Source organism: Ovis canadensis, chromosome 15 (assembly GCF_042477335.2).
Source record: "Ovis canadensis isolate MfBH-ARS-UI-01 breed Bighorn chromosome 15, ARS-UI_OviCan_v2, whole genome shotgun sequence".
NCBI classification, from domain to species: Eukaryota; Metazoa; Chordata; class Mammalia; order Artiodactyla; family Bovidae; genus Ovis; species Ovis canadensis.
The window spans coordinates 81,720,138-81,742,656 of NC_091259.1; the positions used below are offsets into that span (position 1 = coordinate 81,720,138).

Genomic DNA, 22,519 nt, shown 5'->3' on the forward strand with positions numbered 1-22,519 from the left:
CCTCCTGAGCAGGTGGGAGGGACTGAGACCCTGGGGCCCTCCTGAAGTGGTCTCCAGTGTCCCTCCTCCCAGCAGCCACTGTTTCCAGGGCAGCAGCAGGGGAGGCTGGGCGCCTTGGGCAAAGCACGGGCCTTCCAAGCTGTGGGGTCTGCTGCTGTCAACGGAGGAGAATACACCTGGCTGGCTACCCCCCAGCCCCAGGCTTGCTGGGAGCCCAGACTTCAAGGCTTGTAGAAAACACAGATATATTGGCCCAGGGCCTGGACCCCAGAACCTAGCTGCCCATGCCTGAGCCCCACTCTGAGACTCTCGGCAAGTTACTCAGCCCCTCTGTGCCTCAGTTTCCTCCTTTGTCAAATGGCAGCAATCCTACAGGTCCACTCTCCCTTAGCCATAATTCCAAAGTCCAAAAAACACTTCAGAAACCCAACATACCACTCACAACTCATTTGGTGGCAAAATTGAACCCGGATGGAAATGAGCTTGTTGATGGCCTTGGCTTACCCCCTTCAGGTGCCCCCTGGGAAGTACAGAATGGAAGAGATTGTGGGGGTGACACGCAGCCCTCCAGCCCTGCCTCAAATCCCACCATTTCTCAGTGACCCCGAAGGCCACCTTATAAGTAGCGCACCAAGGGTGGAGGCGTTGACAGGTGGGAAGGGCCTCGTGTCTGCCTGGCCCAGAGCAGAGGCGTGCTGGCATCACTGCAAGAGTTTGCTATTATCGTCACCGTTGCTGACTTCACTAATGCCTCGCACGGGCTCAGTGGATGGGCAGCTGTTCCTATTGTCACCAGTATCAATGCTCATATTAGCCCCGTGGGAACCGGGGTTTAGGTATGGAGTTAAGATTCCTCTGGCTGTTTCCTTGTCTGATCATTACCCAGCCCCCATTTAGTGGGAAAAACTCAGGTCTGGGTTCTGCCGTTGCCTGCTATGTGGCCTTGGACGTGTTACTCAGCCTCCCCGAGCCCCTGGTGACCTCTCAGGCCATTCCCAGCTCTGTCACTCTGGAATGCTGGTTTGTTCTTTCTGGGTGGTGGAGGGTGGGCAGGGGTCAGTGCAGGAGAGGGTGAACTAGTAACCGGTTCCCAGAACGTGCTGGGTGCTGGGCTGGGTGCGCTCACACAGGCCGTCCCACTGACCTGTACGTGTGAGGCCACTGAGGCTCTGACAGTTTGTATCAGGGGGGCTTCCCTGGGTGGCTCTGATGGTAAAGAATCTGCCTGCAATGCAGGTGACCCGGGTTCAGTCTCTAGGTCGGGAAGGTCCTCTGGGGAAGGGTATGGCAACCCCCGCCGGTATTCCTGCCTGGAGAATTCCACGGACAGGGAAGCCTGGCAGGCGACAGTCCATATGGTCGCAGAGAGTCAGACACGACTGAGCGGCTAACACTTTCACTTTCAGCTTGAGCAGAAGGCCTGAGGGCTGAGAGCGTGAGGGGAGGGACTCGCGTGATCTGGGTGGTCGCCGGCGCCGAGGCAGGGGGCTGCTGGTGGTGACGGGGGCTCAGCTGGACTGCTGTGTGCTCTGCAGAGAGGGTGGCCGGCCAGGAAAGCCATTATTCCCTTTCTCCTCCTTCCCTCTCCCACGCCAGGGGCCCACAGTAGCCAACCAGCCAGCGCCTATAGGAGGGAACACACAGGTGATTAAACGAGTTCCTTGAGGACAGCGTGTTCTGTGAGACAGCTCTCCCTGCCATGGAAACTTCCTGATTCATTAGCTTGGGTTTCCACGGCCACAGGGAGGTGGCTGGAGTCGGGATGGGGGTGGAGGTGGGGGTGGTGGGGACCTTTCTCTTCCCTTTCGGGAAAGGGGAAGAAGGCACCCAGACTGTCCTTCTGGAAAGGGATTGTGGAGACCAGTGGGCAGAGAGTCAAGCACCTGCATGTCTGGCTCCAGCGCCTAACTCGGGCCCGCCCTCAGGGAGCCTATCGTGGCGTGGGACAGACGTATATGACGTATATGATGCGGCCCCCTGCTGAATTCTTCGGTAGCTGGTTATGTAGATTGCAGCCAGACTTTCAGGAAAGACCTAGGTGGCCACTAAGAGTGAAAATGCTACCCCCTCCACATCTTCCAGGGCAAAGGGTCCTCATTTCTTACCAGGTTCACAGGATGAAGCCTCAAAGCGCTTGGCAACCTCTTCTGTGGGTACAGGGGGAGGAGGTGAGAAGGTGTGGGTCCCTCTCATTGCATGGGGACCCCTCATTGTGAGAGGCAGTTTGGCACATAATAGCATGGAGAGAGGGCTGAACACCATCCCAAAGAGGCTGCAGAGGAGCCTGGAGGTTTACCCTGGGGAGGAGGGGCATAGGGAGGTGCGGTTGGGTCTCAAACATCTGAATGACGTTTGTCCTGGGAGAGAACGATTCGATTTGTTCTGTGTGGTCCCAGCTGGGACTTGGGAGGCAGAGGGAGGATGGAAACTAATGGATAGAAGCCATTTGGGTGCAACTTAAAATGAACTGATTGTACCAAGAGCCTCCCTGCAATGTGCTATTTTGTATGGCACTGAGTTCCCCATCACAGGGAGCATTTAAGCAGAGCCTAGAAAAGGATTCTTAGTTTTGGATGATATGCTGTCTTCTGATTGTACCTCTCTCAGAAAAGTCGCACCACAAAGCAACGTAGAAGCGTAGCATGGGGTGGGGGTCGGGGGAGAGGTGTCCCAGAGGGCGGCAGGGTCGGGGTCGGGTGGAGATGCTGGGCGGCTTGCTGCGACAGGATCTCGGGGTCCTGGAGGTGCATGTAGCTGGTGATGGGTGTACCTCCCCAGCCTGCCAGCTGTCTGGTCTTGTGCAGTTCTTCTCACTGTCTGCACCTTGGTTTTCTCTTTGGGGAAGAGGGGAGGATGGTATTGGGCAAGAGCAGGACCAGCTTCCTAGGCGTGTACACTGAGCAGCCAGCCACACAGCATCCCACACTTCGAAGCTTTCTGTGCTGGGGCTGGTGTCTTGAAATTCCTTATCATTTTGAAGTAAGGAGCCCTGCATTTTCACTTTACACTGGGCTGTAAATTATGCAGCCATTCCTAGGCAAGCCTCTTTATTACATGTAACAGTAACCCAACTGAAACTGGCCCGCCCTGGCTGCAGGCTCAGCTGGATCCAGGCTCAGCCACCAGCACTGACTGTCTTCATCCTCAGCTCTGCTCACCTTCGCTGGCTTCCTCCTGGGGCGTTTGGAGTGGCCACTCAGGCCCTCATCCCACCAAATTAGCCGAAAGCGAGGGCCCTCGGGTGTGACCTTGGGTCACTTGCCCATCCCTGAACCACTCACTGTACCAGGGTGTAGAAGGCGCTAAGTGGCAGCCTGGGTTTTTGCTTGCCCCTGGCAGTGAGGGGGCAGGACTCCTCGGCCACATGGAGGGTTTGAGGGGTGCTTACTGCTAAGGAAGAGAGTTGCTGTTTGAAGGAGGGAGAGTGGGCATGGGGCAGGCAGAACCCACAGAGTGGCCCCTGCAGGGGTGAAGTGAGATGGGGAGCTGCTTCTCCCTGCTCCTCCCTGTCTCAGGAACAGCCTGGTTGCCAGGGTAACTTCCCCGGGCTCCCGACACTGCCTCCCGGGCATTGGGGTCCCAAGGCATCAACGCCGAGCTGAATCAGGCCCTGCTGCCGTGGCCCCCCTGGCCCAGTTGTGTCCCTCGGCCCCATTCTGGGCCGGAGGATGGATGTGGTGTTTCCATGGAAACCACCCAGCCTCAGTGGAAACCACCCAGCTTCCATCGCCTTCTCATTTCTGGGGCCTGAAACAGGGAAGTCTGGGCTGTTGTGGCAACCATGCCGGGTATAAATAGAGCCCAGGTCGGTGGGGGGAGGTCCGGTGGGAGGATGTGGGGGGAGACCGCTCTCTCTGCAAATGCCCCTGGGGACCGCCTTCTTTCCGCGCCTCAGGGGTCACCTGCTCACTGCAGAGCAGAGGTGGAGCAGAGAGGGTCGGGGCAGAGAGGCTCAGATTCTGCAGCAGACAGCCCTCACTGTGTAACTTGGGCAAACCACCAAGCGGCTCTGGTTTAAAACTGCTCGTTGCAGTGACCTCAGGGGGTTTCATTCCAAACAAGAGAACTAGGGGAGCTTAAAATGATACCTCAGTTCAGTTCAGTTCACTACTCTTTGCGACCCCGTGAACCACAGCACACCAGGCCTCCCTGTCCATCACTTACTCCCGGAGTTCACCCAAACTCATGTCCATTGAGTCGGTGATGCCATCCAGCCCTCTTATCCTCTGTCGTCCCCTTCTCCTCCTGCCCCCAATCCCTCTCAGCATCAGGGTCTTTTCCAGAGTCTACTCTTTGCATGAGGTGGCCAAAGTATTGGAGTTTTAGCTTTAGTATCAGCCCTTCCAATGAAGACCCAGGACTGATCTCCTTTAGGATGGACTGGTTGGGTCTCCTTGCAGTCCAAGGGACTCTCAAGAGTCTTCTCCAACACCGCAGTTCAAAATGATACCTAGGCAGCTTTTAATTATTTGTTAAGAGAATTTTAAAGTAAGTGGTCCTTGTCAGCACTGGAGAAAAGACTATATTCACATCTGTGAGTTAACCTAATGTCTAACTTTACATTTTACATTCTCCGTATGGTACTGTTATAATACATCATGCATTGCGTTACACAGCCATATGGTCTGTAGATTTTTGTAGACTTCCATAGATTTTGACCAAATTAAACATATTAAAGATTAAGTGCTAAAGAAAAAAAAGAAAGAAAGAAAGAAAGAAACTGGTCTGACCTATTGCAAGTGATGGCCATGTGGTTTAAATGCTGATAGAGCTCAACAGATAAAAACTTGGGTTCTGGAATCAGTCAGACATGGGTCCAAATCCCAGCTCTTCACATCTTGGCTGTGAGACCTTGGGCAAGTTAATTAACCTCTTTGGGCCTTGTTTTCTGCCTCTCCATAATACCTAGGCCTTCGATCTGCCTGGAGGGATAGTCAAATAATGCATTAAAAGTCCTTCGCACGGTACTGGTAATAACAAGCTTGATTAAAGTTGGCCGCTACTGTTGTGATTATTGACAGGCTAGCTTTTGCAAGTTGTAGATCTCTGCCAGTAAAACCAGAGAAATATTTGACTAAGAAATTTATGGTAAGTGAGGGACAGAGAGCGATTCTGGGGCAGGTGAACGGAGGGGGCCGGGCCTGCAGGGCGGTCTGCAGGATGTGGGTTCTTTGAGTGCTGCGTTCATGGGGAGCTGGAGGAAGCCCCCGCTCATGGAGTTCTGAGCCAGCTTGCTCTGAAAGCCCCCATCTGGAGGTCCCTGTCCCACCTCCCCGATTCCTCTTCCTCAGGAACTGAGGGGCAGGCATGGGACCGTCCCCTCGGTGTTCCCGCTCCTCTCAGGCCCCTTGCCCTGAGGTTTTGTGGGGACAAGAGGTGACCGTTAGCAGCCTGTTGCAGCTGGGGCGCCTGGGGAGGCCCTTGAGCAAGGTCTGCAGGTGGGGCCGGTTTGGGTCTCACCTCCCGCTGCACAGTGGGCTGGTTCCTGAAAAGCTGCCATAGTGAGATCCTCTGTTCAAACCCCAGAAAGAGGCCTCGGGGGCCGGAGCCTTTTGATCCCAGCACCTCACACCCACCTTCTTTATAAACGAGTGTTTCCTCTGCAGGGTTAGTGAAAAGCAGGTGCTTCCCTCTCCTCCCACAGGGACCCTACATTCCCAGCCAGCCAAGGCAGATGTGAGCTTTGGGAGGGCCCTGGAGCTGGGCAGGTGGCAGGGTTCCTCGTGTGTTCATTCTCCATGCTCGCCGCACACTTCCCCTGGCCAGGCTGTCTCAGACTCAGTCGCTGCCCCCCACACGGAGCTCCTGTTCTAGTGGGCGAGAGAGACCGTAAATCCTGGAAGCAGATGAGCATGCTATGACGAGGCTACGGGGAAAAACCTGCAGCGGGCCTCCCCTTGTAGGATAAGGGGGGGCTGGCAGGGGATAGGGCAGGGCTGAGATTTTCCTGGGGGGTTCAGGAAGGCTGTTCTGAGGAGGAGCCATTTGAGGAGAGCTCTAAAGAGAGTAGGAGAATGAGCCACATTCATATTTGGGGGAAGAAGATTTTAGGCCGAGGGGACAGCAAGTGCAAAGGCCCCAGGCAGGAGTGCGCCTTGCCCAAAGACCCCGTAACTAAAAAGGAAGGCAGAAAAGCAGGGAAAAGAGGTCTGGAAGCAGCAGGGCCAATTCTGTAAAGAATTATCCTTCAATTAAAAAAGTAAATTAATTAAAAACAAAGAAACAAAAAGAGCTGGCCAAAAGGTGTAGGGCCTTGTGGGCTGTTGAGAAGACGGCAGTGTTTCTCCCGAGCTTGGTGAGACGCCCGCCACTGGACGTGGACAGATTCTCGTCTGCAGGCTCACGCACTGTTCAGTGCTGAGGAGATGGTTGGGCGGGGGTGGCTGACTCTGACTGCACTAGGGTCGGGGGGGCTGGCGCCCAGGGAGGACCAGGAAAGTGGTTGGAATGGGTGACAACATGCTTCTGAGCAGTGAGCATAGCCCCAGCGTTTCGGGGCATGGCGGAGAGGCAGCTTAAGCACGTGTGACCAGGGATGGGGTCGCGGGTTTCGAGCATGCTGACCGTGGTCCGTGCTCTCTCCTCTGCAGCTGAAGCAGGAGATGGGCAGCATCGTGACCAAGCTCATTCACAACTACACGGACGGCTCCGGGGACGGCCTGCAGGAGGCCTGGGACTACGTGCAGGCTCAGGTAAGGGGCCCGCGGACAGGCCTCTGGGTGCCTGTGGGCCTGCGCGCCCGATAGACAGAAGCTGGTGGTGTGAGTGTGAGTGTGTGTCTGCTGGGGTCAGGAGCTCCTGAGCAGCCCCTCTTCCTGCCCAACCCTCAGTGACCCCCACAAGTCTTTGCCCAGGGGCCCCAGGCCTGGAGGCTGATCCAGGATTCACAGCGCTCTCCCCACCCCTGGCCAGAGAGGTGAGGGCAGTCCTCCACCCGCTCCTCTCCAGCCAGGCTGGGTGCTCCCCCTGGAGGTTACAAGACTGCGTGTCCAAGCTGAGAGGCTACACAGGCCGCCTCTGGGGAGATGGCATGGGAACCTTCCAGGGTGAAAGGAATGTTCTATTCAAATTTTGACCCAGGTGGCGGTTATGTCAACAAGGGTAGAAAAGTTCATCAAGACGCATTTGTTCACTTCAGTGTGAAGTGAAGTTGCTCAGTTATTTCCAACTCTTTGTGATCGCATGAACTATAGCCCACCAGGCTTCTCTGTCCATGGGGATTATCCAGGAAGAACACTGGAGTGGGTTGCCATTCCCTTCTCCAGGGGATCTTCCCGATCCAGGGATCGAACCCAGGTCTCCCACATTGCAGGCAGACGCTTTCCTGTCTGAGCCACCAGGGAAGCCCTATACACTTTAGCGTATTTCACCTCAATTAAAGTGGAAGAGAGAGACGGGCTGACTAACTGACTGGGTTCCCAGCCTGCCTTGATGTCCGTGTTCCTGCCTTGATGTCAAACCAGTCACCACACACAGCAAACACCCTCGGGGATAAGGCCCCAGACGCCCCCCTTGGGTGGTCCCGGACGTTGTGCGCTCTCGGCCCGGACCTGCCCTCCCCGGGCCGTAGCCACCCCCTCTGTCACAAGAGGACCTGCTGGCCCTGCCCGCCCGCTGCCTTCAGGGAGGCCTGTGGGTGTGAGGGGCAGGGAAGAGGCAGCGCAGGAAAGCCTGAGAGCAGGAGCCCCCGGAGACTAGAGGCAGATCTCTGCCCTGGCCACGTGGGCACATCTGTTCTCCGAGCAGTGAAGGAAGGGAGGGAGACATTTCCTGGCCTACATGCGTCACTGAGGTTTGGTGACACGGGGGGCCTGTGTCACCTGCGAGGCTCCAGGCGCACAGGAAGACATTGTCATCCCACCTTCGGTTTGATCCCACATTTGCTGAGACCCTTTGCTGAGATCGGGGTTAGGGGGTCCCAGGATAAACAAGTGTCAGGGGAGGAGGTGGGCTGACTGGGGGATCTCCTGCAGCAGGCAGGACCTCTCGGTGACTTGATGTCTATCAGAGCTGCTTGGGACGGTGCTAAGAAAACAGGCAGTGAGTCAGGCTCCCAGGGGCTGAAATACAAGACTCAGCTACTTCCTGGCCAGGCCTTCTCTGACTCAGTCTCCTCATCTCTGAAATGGGACTATTGATCCACGCTCAAGTGCAATGAGTTTGTAAAGCCCGAGGCACTTATCATGTGGCCTGTGAGTGGTGATATTTTGTTACGATGCAGGGGCCCTGAGACACGGGGGGTGTCCTTGCAGGGGGCCCTGGTGAGCAGGGCTCTGCCTGGTGCAGTTGAACGACCAAGAGAAGCTGCTTCACTTTGCTTGGGTGTGTGAGGGGCTGTGGGTGCCCCTCAGAGGTGCCAGCCTTTCTTGATGGAGAGGAGGCAGCCAGCAAGAAAGGAGCAAGGTAGAAGATAAGCCCTCAACTAGAAACTGACCAGAGCAAGTGAATGCCTGGGTGTGCCTGGCACGCCCCCTGCTGGCCACCGGGCTGCTGTGCAGGAACTCGTCACTTCAGACGGGAAGGAGGCCTGCGGGGAAGTGACCACGTGCTGGGCATGGTGGCACGCAGCTCACCCGTACTAGCCCTTCAGCCCTAGCAGAGTGGCTGTCATCACCCCATTCTCCAGATGAGGAAACTGGGGCTCAGAGAAGTGCAGCAAGTTGCCTGTGCACAGGGCCAGGCCAACATTGGACAGGCCCACCCCAACATTGGACAGGCCCACCCCTGACTCCGCTCTGCCTTCAGGGGCATTTTCTGGACACAGGCCTCGCCCCTGAGATCCCGGTCCCGACGGCAATTCAAGCCGCCTGTGATTTGAAGCCTCTTGGGGTCCTCTTCACGAGCTTTCTTTGGGTCAGGATCATCCTGAGCATTTTCTCCTCTATAAAGGCAGAGGCACCGTGTCTCCCTCTTCACTCTGGCAGCCAGGAAGCTCAGAGCCAAACCGCAGCTCCAGCATGTGCTCAGAGCCTGCAGGTGGAACCGGCCTCTCCTGGGCAACCGCTGCGCCCTCCTGACCTGGGCTGGACACCTTGGCTGCCTCGTCCCATTTCATCCTCGTAACAGATCGAGTTAGGGAGTGAGTGAGCTTCCCCCGTTTTCCAGATGGGAAAGTTGAGGTCAGTGCTTTGACCAGAGTTGAGTAGCTGGTAGGTGAAAGAACTGGATTGGAGCGCGGTGGCCTGACTCCAGCCCCGCACCCCCATCGGACGCCACTGCCCTCCTCATGTCCTGCACGCCCGTGTCCTTCCAGCGTGGCCGTCCCTTCTGTTTTTTTCTATTTTTGCTGCTTCTGATTTTGTCCCCTGCTGTTTTCAGAGTTTGTGGTGTTTCCTGAGAGCCTCTTTCAATTCCTTGTGGCTCACAAAGCCCAAAGTGAAACCTAAACTCTAATCCTGGGGGTTTGGCTAAGACTGGGGTGAGGGGTGGGAGTCGGCGGGCAGACCTGGATGGAGCAGATGTGAGCTCCTGTCCAGGAAGCCCCCAGCTGAGCAGGCGGTGGGCTCGAGCACCCTGTCCCTTCCCCCCGCTAGGTGAAGTGCTGCGGCTGGGTCAGCTTCCTCAACTGGACGGAAAACACCGAGCTCATGAATCGCGCCAACATCACCTTCCCCTGTTCCTGCAAGAAGAGTGATGAGGATGACACCCTCATGATGCCGCAGAAGGGCTTCTGCGAGGCCCCCTTTGGCAACGGAACCCAGAGCGGCAACAACCCCGAGGACTGGCCGGTGTACCAGGAGGTGCGTGGATGGTTGTCGGGGGGCGGGGGCTGGGCTCAGGGCACAGTGGGTTCAGACCCTCTGGCCCCCAGCCTCACCTGGGCTATTGCTCCATCGACCTTTCTTCACGGAGCTGTTCCTGCCTTCCTTTGATTCATCTGTTTGCTCGTCATTTGCACCTTCATCTTTGTGTTCATCAGTGGATCCATTCGAGGACCGCCCAGACCCCGCTCTGCTGGACCTCCGGGCTGGGGCGGCCCCGCCCCCGGTGATCCTGCGTGTCAGGGTGACGCGGCCCATCGTGGGGTGACGTGGCTGTGTTCTCTGCTCATAGGGCTGCATGGAGAAGGTGCAGGGCTGGCTGCAGGAGAATCTGGGCGTCATCCTCGGCGTGTGTGTGGGCGTCGCTGTCATCGAGGTCTGGGTCCCCTCCCCTCCAACCACCCACCCCGTGCTGCCCCCCACCAGATTCAACCTGCTCTGCAGATGTCCGGGGTGGAGGGAGGGGTTAGTTGAGGCCCATCGGCTTCTAGAGGCCCCGTGGCAAGCCTGGCCTGACCCCCACCCCTCACAGGGCCCTCTGCCACCTGAGCCACAGGTTGGTCCTGAGGCTGTAGCTGAGGATCGGCTTCATCCAGGTCGGGCCCTGTGTGCTGGCCTGGACTGCAGGATGCTCCTCTGGGGTCCCGCCTCTGACTGTCACCCTCTCCCTCACCAGCTCCTGGGGATGTTCCTGTCCATGTTCCTATGCCGGCGCGTCCATTCTGAAGACTACAGCAAGGTGCCCAAGTACTGAGGCGGCTGCTGTCCCCACCTCCCTGCCTGACCCCCAACCTCAGGGCTCCCAGGGATCTCTCCTGGGCTCCCCCACTCCAGGCCCGCCTCCCACCTCACTGCCAAGACCCCTTGTCCGTCCCGTGCTGGCTGGAAGTGGGGGGTGCTTCCTGGGGACTTGAACCCCTCTCCTTGCCTTTCTGCCATCAGCCTTAAGCCCCAGCTATTCTGTGGCTCCTCCACGCGCTCCCTGTCTGCCAGGGTTGTCTTAGCAACCCAAAGAAAATGCTCCCTGCACAGGTGGGCTGGGTTTCTACCTGCCTTGGGGGCTGTATATATTGTGTGGGAGAAAGTGTGTTAAAAACCGGGTGGGGGGTTGGGAGGGGGGTTGGATAAGGCGCCCTGGGTTCTCTGCCCACTACGTGGGTCAGCTTTGTTTCCACTCTGATGCTTCTGTCTTTGGTTTTTCCATTTTCCTTGAGGTAGTGGGAGAGGGTGGGCTTGACTTGACCTAAGAAGCGGCACCCCTTCTTCAGCCTGACCCAGCCCCACCCAGCAGCTCAGGCCAGTCTGGGCCATGCTGTGGGGGCAGGGCCCGCGTGAGCTGGGCTGAAGTGGGGGGTGGCCTGGGCATGAAGGTCTGGACTGGCCCTGGGCCGCTTAGGGAAGCAGGGGGTGAACACTCCCACTGTGGCACAGAGCTGGCCCTGCATTCACCAGGACCCTGAGCGGTCCAGGGAAGTGAGGATGCTTTCTCCTGTGCTCTGTTCCCCAGGGAATGGGTGGGTAAGGCTGTGCCTTGAAGGCGAGTGGGGAGGGGCCCAGGGCACAGCTCTGTAAAACACACATGACAGATTATTAAAGAGGATTTGTAACAATCCAGCCTGCCGTGGTGGAGATGCTGCTTCCGAGGCCAGGGGGGAAGGACCAAAGGGGCGAGCTGATGTGGACGGGGTGGCCGGGCCTGTGGGAAAGAGTGGCAAGCGCCTCCCTGCTGTCCCCAGGACAGGGGCTCCTTTAGGGGCACCTCTGGCCCCCCGTTCAAGCTGGCACAGGAGCGGTGTGACGCCTGGCTCTGATCCATTTGCCTGGCTCCCGGCGTGGCTGGGGTTTGATGTGTGTATTCAAACAGGTGTCGATTGTACCCCTAGGGTACATGTGCCCCCAGAAATAACCCAAAGTGGGCTAACTGCGGAGGTGGGTCAGTGAAGCCACAGAATAAAGTCTGCCTCTTTCTAGAGCATCTTTTTTTTTTTTTACAAAAGAAGGAAATATTTTCATATTGAAGAAATGTGATGGAGTACGATGCGCAGAATTCAGGAGGTTTTGAAAGACGCAAGAAGCATCTTTAAAGGAAGCTCTCAGTTGTACTTACTCAAGTAAGGAAGTTGAACCCCAGCACACACCCACGAAGCTCAGGGGGGCCGTGCAGACGCTCTGCTCTGGCGGCTGCTTTAGCGATATGAGCACGGGGAGTCCCCTGGGTGGGTCTGGAAGTGGGGTGGGTCTGGAAGGCTGGGGGAAAGGCCCATCTAGGAGGTCACTTGCTCCACCATCTCCTCTCTGCCTTCTCTGAGGCCCTGGAGGCAGAGGAGGGGGTGGGTGAGGGGACTCACCTCCCTAAAGGGGGGCAGGAAGAGCAGTGGGTAGGGTGTTTTAGCAGGAGCCACCAGGTGGCATTGCTGCCCCATCCCAGGAGCCTGGGGAGACGCAGAGTGGTTCCCGGGCCCATGGGTCTCTCCCTGGGGTGCAGCTGGCGAAAGTGCAGATTCCAGGGCTCAGCAGATCGGAGGCAGCAGATCTGGGCCAGGGAGAATGAACCGGCATCTTGGACAGCCCTCCAAGGTGATTCCTGAATCAAATTGCTTTCATTTCTCAGGCCCTGACAAGATGTAGCTTAGAGATGCTCCCTCCCCAGAGAGAGCCAGGCTGGAGGGTGGGCTTGGGGCAGACAGTGCTTGTCTATCCAGGAAGGAGGGCGGAGACACACCTTAGGAGCAGTCTAACACTTGATCTGAAGCTAATTAAATTCTTGCCAGAGGCTTGCTGTGGCTAAAACCCTAGGCAAACCCAAGTTGGGGCCTGTCAGGGGTTATCAAACACAGCCCTGGGCTGAAGAAACCTTTAACTCCAAGGTGCTGTTTACCATAATCAAGGATTCCCCTGGAGCTCTTAATCAGCTCAGAGGGCTGAGGGCTCCCAGTGAAGCCGTTACAGCTGATTTTATTTTGTTTTTTTTTTATAATCTGCCTCATTCTACAAAGGAAGTACATATAATAAAATATAAAACAATAGAGAAAATAATAAATTTATGAAAAAGCTCCAATGCCTTGGCCAACTGATGCGAAGAGCCAACTCATTAGAAAAGACCCTGATGCTGGGAAAGGTTGAGGGGAGGAGAAGGGAGAGACAGAGGATGGCATCGTTGCACGGCATCATCAACTCAGTGGACATGAGTTTGAGCAAATCCTGCGAGACAGTGAAGGTCAGGAAGCCTGGTGTGCTGCAGTCCATGGGGCCGCAGAGGCAGACGCGACTGAGTGACTGAGCAACAAGCACTGCAGTGAAGAAGCATAGACTTGAATGAAATAAACACGAGTGTGAGTTGCCCAGCCTGGTGATGGCAAGTGCATGGTGTGCCCAGAGTGTGTTCCCCATGGCTGCGCTCACAGCAGACGTCACTAACTGATCACGGGTCTCATTCTCTGAGCCCAGATGTGCTCGGGCTATGCTTCCAGCTGATCTCCCTCAGTGCAGCCTCTGAATCCTTCTCAGCTCAGCACATTTGATCAGTCTGGCTGGAGTGCAGAGAGAAAGCAGTTGCCAACCTTGAGCTCTAGTTGTTCAGTTGAACCCTATATAATTTTACCTTGAGCTTCCTGGTGGTCAAAGCAATACAGGGAAATTTTTCAGATATATAGCTTTAATTTCTCAAGATTTCCTTAGCTTAGCCACTAGGAAGACTGCAACTGGCCAGAATCTAGAATTCAAGACGGCTCAATTCAGTCAGTTCAGTCTCTCAGTCATGTCCGACTCTTTGTGACCCCATGGACTGCGGCACACCAGGCCTTCCTGTTCATCGCCAACTCCTGGAGTTTACTCAAACTCATGTCCATTGAGTCGGTGATGCCATCCAAACCATCTCATCCTCTGTCATCCCCATCTTCTCCTGCCTTCAATCTTTCCCAGCATCAGGGTCTTTTCAAATGAGTCAGTTCTTTGCATCAGGTGGCCAAAGTATTGGAGCTTCAGCTTCAACATCAGTCCTTCCAATGAATATTAAGAACCCGATTTCCTTTAGGATGGACTGGTTGGATCTGCTTACAGTCCAAGAGACTATCAAGAGTCTTCCCCAGCACCACAGTTCAAAAGCATCTGGAGTTGCAAAGGAGTCAGACACGACTTAGCGGCTAAACCACCATCACTCTGCCCTGCAAAGGGACCCATGAGCTACCCCTCTCCCATGGCGGGCTTACAGGAGGAGAGAGGCTAAGAAAAGAGACAAGGCTTGGTGTTTGGCTGAGGGCTGCGGTTCCTGGCCAGATAAGGAAAATCTGGTACTTCAGCTGGACTCAGAGCCGCAAGGGGGCAGGGATGGGGTCTGGTTCAACTTAGCGGTCCCTCGGCACCCAGACAGCAATTCCACCACACAAGGTTGGGGGTTGGGGACACCCATCCCCTGGCCTGAGAAGGGCTCAGTCCATGAGTCAGGCAGATCTGGGCTCAAACAGGACGCTCAGGTGCTCAGGAGCCACGCGAGCCCCAGCAGACCTCCTCACCGCTTGGTGCCTCTCTTATCTCATCTGAATGTCGGGAGGATGACAGGGTCACGCCAGGCACAGATCACAGGAAGGATGCGGAACCTGTAGGCACCTGGGCCCCCAGGAACCCTGAACCAGAGCGGACAACTGTCTCCCTGGGCTTTGCCCATCTCCTAGTGCGCCCAGCTGAGCAGACATCCGTACTGTCTGTCTGAGACCAGGGCGGCAGAGGGTGTGGGGCCCATATGGAGGCTGAGGGGCTGCAGGAGGCGGGGCCAGAGGAGCCCGGGGCCCTGTGAGCAGGTGGGGGGAGAGTCTAGGTGGTCATAGGGCAGAACTTTCCTGCCCTTCAGTAATGCCAGTGGGGCTGGGGGAAGCGGGATGCCTGGGACAAGTAGGCAGGAGGGTGTCAGACCCCGGGGATCTCTGCCTGGGGTCTGTCTCAGGACCCTCAGGCCCCGGAGTTGGGGATGACACCAGTGTGAGGCCAGCAGTCGGGAGCACTAGGAAGCCTCCAACTCCTTTCTTCCACAGGCGCCTCTCTCCTCCTCAATCCCCTAGGCCTGGGTGGCAAAAAGAGGAGAGCCAGAACGGCCCAGAAAGCCCAGAGCGCCATCCCCACAGAACGGCGGCAGAGCAGCGTTCTCTGGCTGAGAACACGATGGGAAATCTGGGTGGGCCGGGCTCTGGGGCTGAGGCTGGGAGTCTCGAGAGGCTGGTGTGGGGGTGCAAGGGAGCCCTGAGGCAGCTCCTGATCAGTGACTTCAACGGGACCTCGGCCTCCTCCCAAGGCGGGTGAAGGGGATGGGAGGTGGGGTGTTGAAGGTTCTGCCAGGCCTGTCCTCACAGGCCCTGTGCCATAGGGAGTCGGGGCGGGCTCAAAACCACGTCTGTGAATACCGTAGAGAGGACAGAGATGAGGGCAGAGAGATGTGGGCTGGGCCACTTCCTGGGGCGTGCCCACCTCGTGAGGCATGTGCGAGCCTGGCAGCTGGAGGGCGCCAGAGCCAGGCCTGGACCGGCCTGGAGCTGGACTCTGAGGACATCCCCCTGCCTCCACAGCCGTTCTCCACCCCCGCCCCCATTCCCCGATTTCCCGGGACGACCCCAGGGTGGTGTTGCAAAGCCCAGTCACCATAGCACTGAGCCTCACTCCTGCCTCCTGGCAGGACCCAGTTTCTCCACCTCCTGCTCCACCCTGCTGCCCCCAGGCCCATGAAGTTCCATGAGGAGGGACTATAAACCGGCTTCTCTAATGCCCAGCTGGCCCCGAGAGCCGGTCATCTGTGTGCAGGGACCCTGGGCTCTGGCCTCCTGCCTCCCGCCCCAGAAGCTGGGCCAGCTGAGGGGCTGCCAGACCTTCTGTGGGGGCAGGGCCACCCCCAGGCTGCCATCACCCCCACTGATGCCCGGGCTGGGGGGCATGCTATGCGGGGAACTGGCCACAAAGGGCCCCCACAGTGCCTGGGTGCTACGCCCCTGGGCAGTGCCTGCTCACGGCTCCCGGGGGCCAGGTAGGAGGCCCAGGTGGGCACCAGTTTGCTCTCTGGATTTTGGGGGAGCCAACAGTGATGCCCAGGAAGTGTCCAGGAGGCTGGATGCTGTGTGACATGGCCATCACCGGGGTCAGAATAGGGCCCTTCTGTGTGGACTGGCAGGCGGTGCAGGGTCTTCTGGGAGCAGGCCTGGGGGCCTGACCGCCTCCACCGGAAGAGAAATACTTCAGTGTTCTAGTAACTAGCGTGGTTGTATAGGTGAGTTCCTCTGAATGTCAGCCCTGTGCACACACACACACACACACACACACATGCACGCGTGCACACACGGGCCCTGAACCTCCTGAGCTGAGTCCATTCCCGGATGGCAGGACTTCCAGCTCTCCTCTCAGCTGCAGGTGGCCGATGGTAGCAGGAAAGGCCTAGTGCTGCCAGCCTGGAATGTTCCAGGCCTGTGTAGCAGAGCCTCCCTCCACCAACCCCAATCGTGCCTGTTCCAGGGCAGAGACTCCTCCAGCCCCTGCTCTGGGGTCTTCTAGGTGAGCAAGTTCCCCAGGCTGAGGAGCCGCCAGCAAAGGGGGGTCATCGTGATGCTGGCGTGGCCATCCCCAGCGCATCTCCTGGGCCAGGACTGCCACCACCTCCGCCCCCTGCAGAGGGACTGAGACCTAAGTTGTCACCCTGCCTCTGGGTGAAGACTTGCTGCTCCCTGGGAACCTGTGGGCTCATTCATTCATTCAGTCATCCCATGAACATTTAATGGGCACCTGTTACGAGCCAAGCCTGGTTCTAGACCCTTGAGAACACAGCTGCAGACACCTCCATGGCACTTGTATTCTGGTGAATGCAAGGGAGTCTTGCACACTCACCTGTACACAACTACACGCGCACACACACACAACCGCCAGCTGCCGACAGCACGGTCCATGCTGAGTGTTGCTGGGGACCCCTGGGGCCCATCCAAGGCCTCTGGCATCCTGTGGAAGGAAGTAGCATAATGAACAGCCAGTGGAACAAACAGGAAAGGGGGTGGGAGGCTCATCACTCAGCCCCCGCCCCTCCAGCCACACTCTGCAGGACTCAATCCTCCCCCCCCACGACGGCACCCCCCTTCCTGGCCAAACCAAATAGATTCAGAACACCTGCTGGTTGTGGGGGGCGGGTAGCAACAGGCCCAATGACTTCACCTCTGTTAGTCTCATCTGTGAAATGGGGACTACAGTTCCTGACTCCCAGGGTTATTGTGGGAATCAAATGACCTAAAGCACTTCCTGAGCTACTTCCTGTTAGTGAATTCCCAGGGTGGTCCTAGGCCTCAGGGGGATTCCCCATCCCCTTGGGGTGGGCCTCCCTGGACCTGAACGTGGAGGTTGGAGAACTCTGGTGCCTCCAGACCAGGAACTGCTGGTTGGTCTATGAGGCTGCAGCCGGGCAGGAAGGAATCTGTGTCCAGCCCCCTGCCCAATGGGTAGGAGGGGCCACTAGAAGCCAGTGAGACGTGCACACCGTCCCCCCCCATCCCCCCAGCAGCCCCCTCTGAAGTCATTTCCCCAGCACCTGCCTTCTGGGCCAGGGGAATGTCAGGCCCAGAGCCAAGCTCCCCCCTCACACCCTAATGTTATCCCAGATGCCTCCAGCAGCACCTCTGGGAACAGGAATGGGCTTCCTGAAGAATGCTGGGGGTATGGGACACTGGCAGGAAGAGCCGGAAGTACAAGGGGGGCTGGGGGGAGGGGAGGATGGAAGGTGGGAACCAGAGAGGCCCAGCAACCTCGGGGTGGGGTTGCAGTGAGGGCCGGATGCAGGTTGACCAGCGTGGAGGGGTCTGCCCCCTGCCCTGCATCACACACCTGGGAGAGCCCACTTTGGGGCTTTCAGGGTGACCCCCTCTTCCTGCCGGTTCACAGAGGACTCGGGGTCTCGGGGGACTGGAAGGGGTCCCAGGCCTGGGTCTGATAAGATGAAGGGAGAGGCTCAGGCTCACCTGCCGAGCTGCAGAGAGGAGAGGGAGGGCAAGTGTGGGAAGGAGGCTCTGAACAGGACCGCGGCTGGAGGAGGAGCTGGGAACAGGGCTGGGCCAGCTCTGCAGCGCGAGGCACGAGGCACGACTCCCCCGTGCCGGGAGTAAGAAGAGCGAGGGCAGGCAGCCAGCAGTCACGCAGGCTGGGCGCGTCTCCCTGGCACCTGGCTCCTTCCCTGTCATCACCCCCCTTGTCATCACCATCGCAGCGGCCGCCGTGCACTGAGCGTCAGCCTTTGCCCCTCATACCCTAGCACCTTGGATGCCCCCTGTGGTTGTGGAACCTGAGACTTGGAAAAGCTAAGGCACGTGCTGTGACTGCCCCACTACACTACCCAGGAGTCATTCACACTGTGGCCTAAAGAAACGACTCCCCCTGGAGGTGGCAGTGGGCAACCTGTACCGCGGCACGTGCGTGCCTCCTGTGACGGTCACACTGGCCCGCAGGCCAGTGGCTCTGTACTCAGGCCCTTTCTGCTAGACCTCAAAGCCAAGGGGCTCCCCTGATGGCTCTGTTGGTAAAGAATCAGCCTGCAATGCAGGAGACCCAGTTTGATTCCTGCATCAGGAAGATCCACCTGGAGAAGGGATAGGCAACCCACTCCAGTATTCTTGGGCTTCCCTTGTGGCTCAGCTGGTAAAGAATCTGCCTGCAGTGTGGGAGACCTGGGTTCGATCCCTGGGTTGGGAAGATCCCCTGGAGAAGGGAAAGACTACCCACTCCAGGATTCTGGCCTGGAGAATTCCATGGACCCCATATAACCCATGGGGTCGCAAAGAGTCGAACACGCCTGAGCCATTTTCACTTTCAAGGCCAATAAGAATAAAGACTCCTGGTTCAGAAAAGGAGAGAGGAAGTAAGCCCTTTGTGGGGAAGCTCAACACAGTCAAATCCGACTTTTCATCTGTCCATCTGTGCAGTAGCTATTGGGCACCCACTATGTGCCAGGCTCTGTAGAAGGCACTGGGGTTCGCCACGGTCCCTGACATCATGGAGCTCGCAGTCTATGGTGGGGTTCAGGCCATAAACAGAAACATAAACTGGAAAATGTGCCCCGTGTTGGGGACACGTGACCAAGACCCTGTCTCTCCCGGCCAATAAAGGCACAGCGGACGGAATAAGCCTGTCCCTAGACTGGTCACTGTCAGCTGACGTCCTCATTGCCTGGAGCACTGTGGGAGTTGACACCCCCCCTCACCCCGCCACCAAGAGGCTGGTGACCCAAGAAGAGGCACAGGAACCAGTCAGAATGCGGACACAAATGAGAACCAGGCGCCCCCACCAAGGGGAACTGACACGGCCTCCTGATCACTGGACGTGGGCAGCAGAGGCTAGCGCTAGCTCGTGATGGTCCAAAGCAGCTCCTCAGGGACACTCAGTGAGCTCACCTGGCAGACCGCTGGGGCGATCCTACGGGGGGGGCAGAGGACCCCCACGTGTCCAGGGGTGCTGTGCACATTCCCTTCCTGTGAGGACTGAGGGGGCGGGGACTCCATGGGGCTTCCTTGGTGGATGCAGGTCACTGGGTTCCTATGGCTCTGTGAATGGGATGCACGCAGCTGGCTTGTGTGGGGTCTGGTCTCCATCTCCTAATGGTACAGGGATTTGAAGAGGGCAACCCGGCTCTGACTGCAGTTGGAGCATGGCGCTGTGAAGCCATCTGAGAAAGCCACGGGCTTTGCTGATGCTGTCACGGGGCAGAGTGGGCAGCTGAGGGGGAGTCACTGCACTGCGAATCGAGGGACCGGGTTCCTGTCCTCTTGACTGTGGCCAACCTCAGACACAAGAGGAGAGCCAAAGGACCACCTAGCTGAGCCCAGCCTGAACTGTCAACTTGCTAAACAGAATCGTGAGCTAACTAAACGGTGATTGTTTTAGGCCCGTAAATTTAGGGATAGGTGTTACACAGCAACAGCTAACTGATACAGTGATGAACTTAGGTAATAACAATGATGGTTACCGTTTGCTGAGCCTACTGGACCAAACCCTCAGCATGAAAGTAGTGAAAGTGAAGTTGCTCAGTCGAAACCGACTCTGTGACCCCATGGACTGTATCCTACCAGGCTCCTCTGTCTAAAGAATACTGGAGTGGGTTGCCATTTCCCTTCTCCAGGGGATCTTCCTGACCCAGGGATCGAACCCAGGTCTCCCACATTGTAGGTAGACGCTTTACCTTCTGAACCACCAGGAAAGCCCATTTAATTCTCCTGGCAGCTCTGAACATTGGTGTCTGGATCTTAACTTTACAGACAAGAAAACTGAGGCCAGGGGGAAGGCACAGGTCTTGTCCAAAATTCCCTGAATGGCTGGAGGCAGAAGCAAGATGGGAACCTAAAATCTATCTCTGTGGACTCGGTTCTGAATCTCCTTCCCAGATAAGCTTCAATGTCAGAGCAAGCCAGCAGCACTTGAGATCATAATGTATTCTGCACACGGGAGCTGACGTCATTAAGAATGTTCTCAGCCTCCCGTTCCCCAAGAATTATGCCGTATCTCACCCTGCTCCTCTCTCACCCCGTCCAATGCCTCTAAGTCCCATGTGCTTTTAAGATGACAAAAGCACAGATGTCTGGATTATTTATTTCCTTTTTATTCAGTCTCCTATTTAATCAGAAAATATTTGTCGAGGGTCTGCCATGTGCCTATTCCCACAGCATTCTTTCTTTGCTGACATTTCCTGGACCCCCGACGGAGTGGCAGGCCCTCAGTCCGCATGTGTAACCCTAACAGCAACACTGGGGGAGCGAAGGCCACCCCCACTTTACAGATGGGAAGACTGAGGTTCCAGAGATGTGGCGTGGCCACCCTGAGGCCACCTCACAAGTGAGTGGCCGGGACATGAGTTTATTCCAGGTTTGATTGAATTCAGGTCGAGCCTCTTCTTACTCTATCACCATAGCTTTCTGAAATTTCCCCTGGGCTTTCAGTATGGCAGATAGGAGACTGGGAGGTTGAGAAGAGAAAGAAAGTGTAGTGGGATGTTGGAAGATGTTCCCCAACTCCAAGAACCGTTGGGTTCTCTGGCATGGTGCTCAGGTAATGCTGCAAGCAGCGGCAGGTAAGGGAGGAGGGAGTATGTGCCCCCAGAGCCAACAAGTCCTGCCCATCCTTCATCCCCACCCGCCGGCCCCGCCCCTCCACTTAGCTGCTGGACCACAGCCATCTTCCAGCACCAGGCACCAGGCACAGAGCCCTGCCCCTCCTGGCTGAACTGTTTACTAATGGGGAACTCAGGGATGGTCTCGGCTGTCTCCTTCTCCCAGGGTGATTATACTTCTGGGCTGGGGGCTGAGCCGCAGGCCTTCGAATGTTCCTAGAGTCCCGTTCCCTCCAAGGCTGCCTCCTTTGGGCTGGCATCAGGCCCCACCCAGGTGTCCTGGCCGATCAGAGTCTAACTGCAAGGAGCCCCCCTGTGGTCCAGGAGTGCCAGGGGTTGTGAGAGGGGAGCGGGAGAGTAAGGAGGTACTAGGTTAGGAGGCCTGAGAGTCTTCTTGGCAATGCGGGAATTTCATATCCCGCAACCACGCATGGCTCTCTTCCCCTGGCTGGACTGGGAAGACCCCTGCACTGGGCACCCTCACTGACCTTTGACAAGTTACTCTAAGTCTCTGGACCTCTGTCTCTTCATCTTTAAACTGGATGGAAAATGCTCAGAGACACATATGCACAGATGCTAACAAACAGCGCTTAATAAATGCTCAGAACTTCATACACATTCTCTCTGTTATTTTTCCAACCAACCAGAAGACCTAAGAACTTTTAGCATCACCCCATTTACAGGTGGGAAAGTTGAGGGGGCTTGGCAAGGTTAAGTGGCTCACCCAGACTAACACAGCTGGCAGGTGGGTGGTGGCCACAGGTCATTTGAACCGAGCCACCCCGACTCCCAGCCCAGGGGCTCGGCCTCCTTTCTGGGGGAGGTACCGTTTGCACACGCGTGGACACGCTGCCAGACTCACCAGCTGCTGGGCCTCCCATACTTGCCTGCCTGGTGTTCTGGGCTAAGCTGCCAGCCCTGCACTCCAGGACAGCCCTGAACACTTCTGTTGTGCTAGCACGCTCAGAAACGTCCTCCGCTCGGGTCTGGAACCATCTCCCTCTGGTCCCCTGTCTAACCCTGCTCCTCCTTCAGATCAGCCATCAGGGAGATCCCTGACCACACCCCCAAGTGATGCTGGTGGCCTTGCTGTGCTCTCCCGTGGCCTTCTCCCAAGGCAAGATAGCACTGACGCCTGCCTGCCCACACACGGGCCGTGGGTTCAAATCCAGACTCTGCCCTCCCAAGCTGTATGGCCCTCAGCAAATGGGTTAACCTTCTAGTTCTTCCTTTGAGAAAAGGGCGTGATCGTCGTCCTACCGGGTAGGGCTGATGGATGGACTGAATGAGTGAGCGCTTGTGTAAAACTGCCAGCAGACGCAGAGCAGGCTCTCAATGCCTGATACCGGCACTGTTTTCCTACTGGGGCTCTGGAGACAGTAACTGTAATTGTTGGTTAAGGTTTGTATCTTCTGTTGAACTCCAGGTTCCCTGAGGGCAGGGAGGGCTTCTTTGTCACACCTCCTGCTTGGAACACAATGCCTAGCACACACTGGCATTTGATACATACTTGTTGAATGAATGGGCTTCCCAGGTGGTGCTAATGGTAAAGAACTCGCTTGCCAGTACAGGAGACAGACACGTAAGAGATGTGAGTTCAGTCCCTGGGTTGGAAAGATCCCCTGGAGCCTATGGCTCCAGATCCCATGGC

The 22,519-nt window shown here is 56.9% G+C and overlaps 1 protein-coding gene across 10 annotated transcripts in view; it reads left to right on the top strand.

The window, feature by feature from the left end:
- CD82 (CD82 molecule) overlaps window positions 1-11,375 on the top strand; it is a 56,591-nt gene extending 45,216 nt beyond the window's left edge. For all 10 annotated transcript variants that reach the window (XM_069555504.1, XM_069555505.1, XM_069555506.1 and 7 more), the window contains 4 exons: window positions 6,591-6,692; window positions 9,534-9,740; window positions 10,054-10,137; window positions 10,438-11,375. In XM_069555504.1, coding sequence (XP_069411605.1) covers window positions 6,591-6,692; window positions 9,534-9,740; window positions 10,054-10,137; window positions 10,438-10,515 — 471 coding nt within the window. In that variant the 3' untranslated portion in view covers window positions 10,516-11,375. The remainder of the gene's footprint in view (window positions 1-6,590; window positions 6,693-9,533; window positions 9,741-10,053; window positions 10,138-10,437) is intronic.
- The last annotated feature ends 11,144 nt before the right edge of the window (window positions 11,376-22,519 follow it).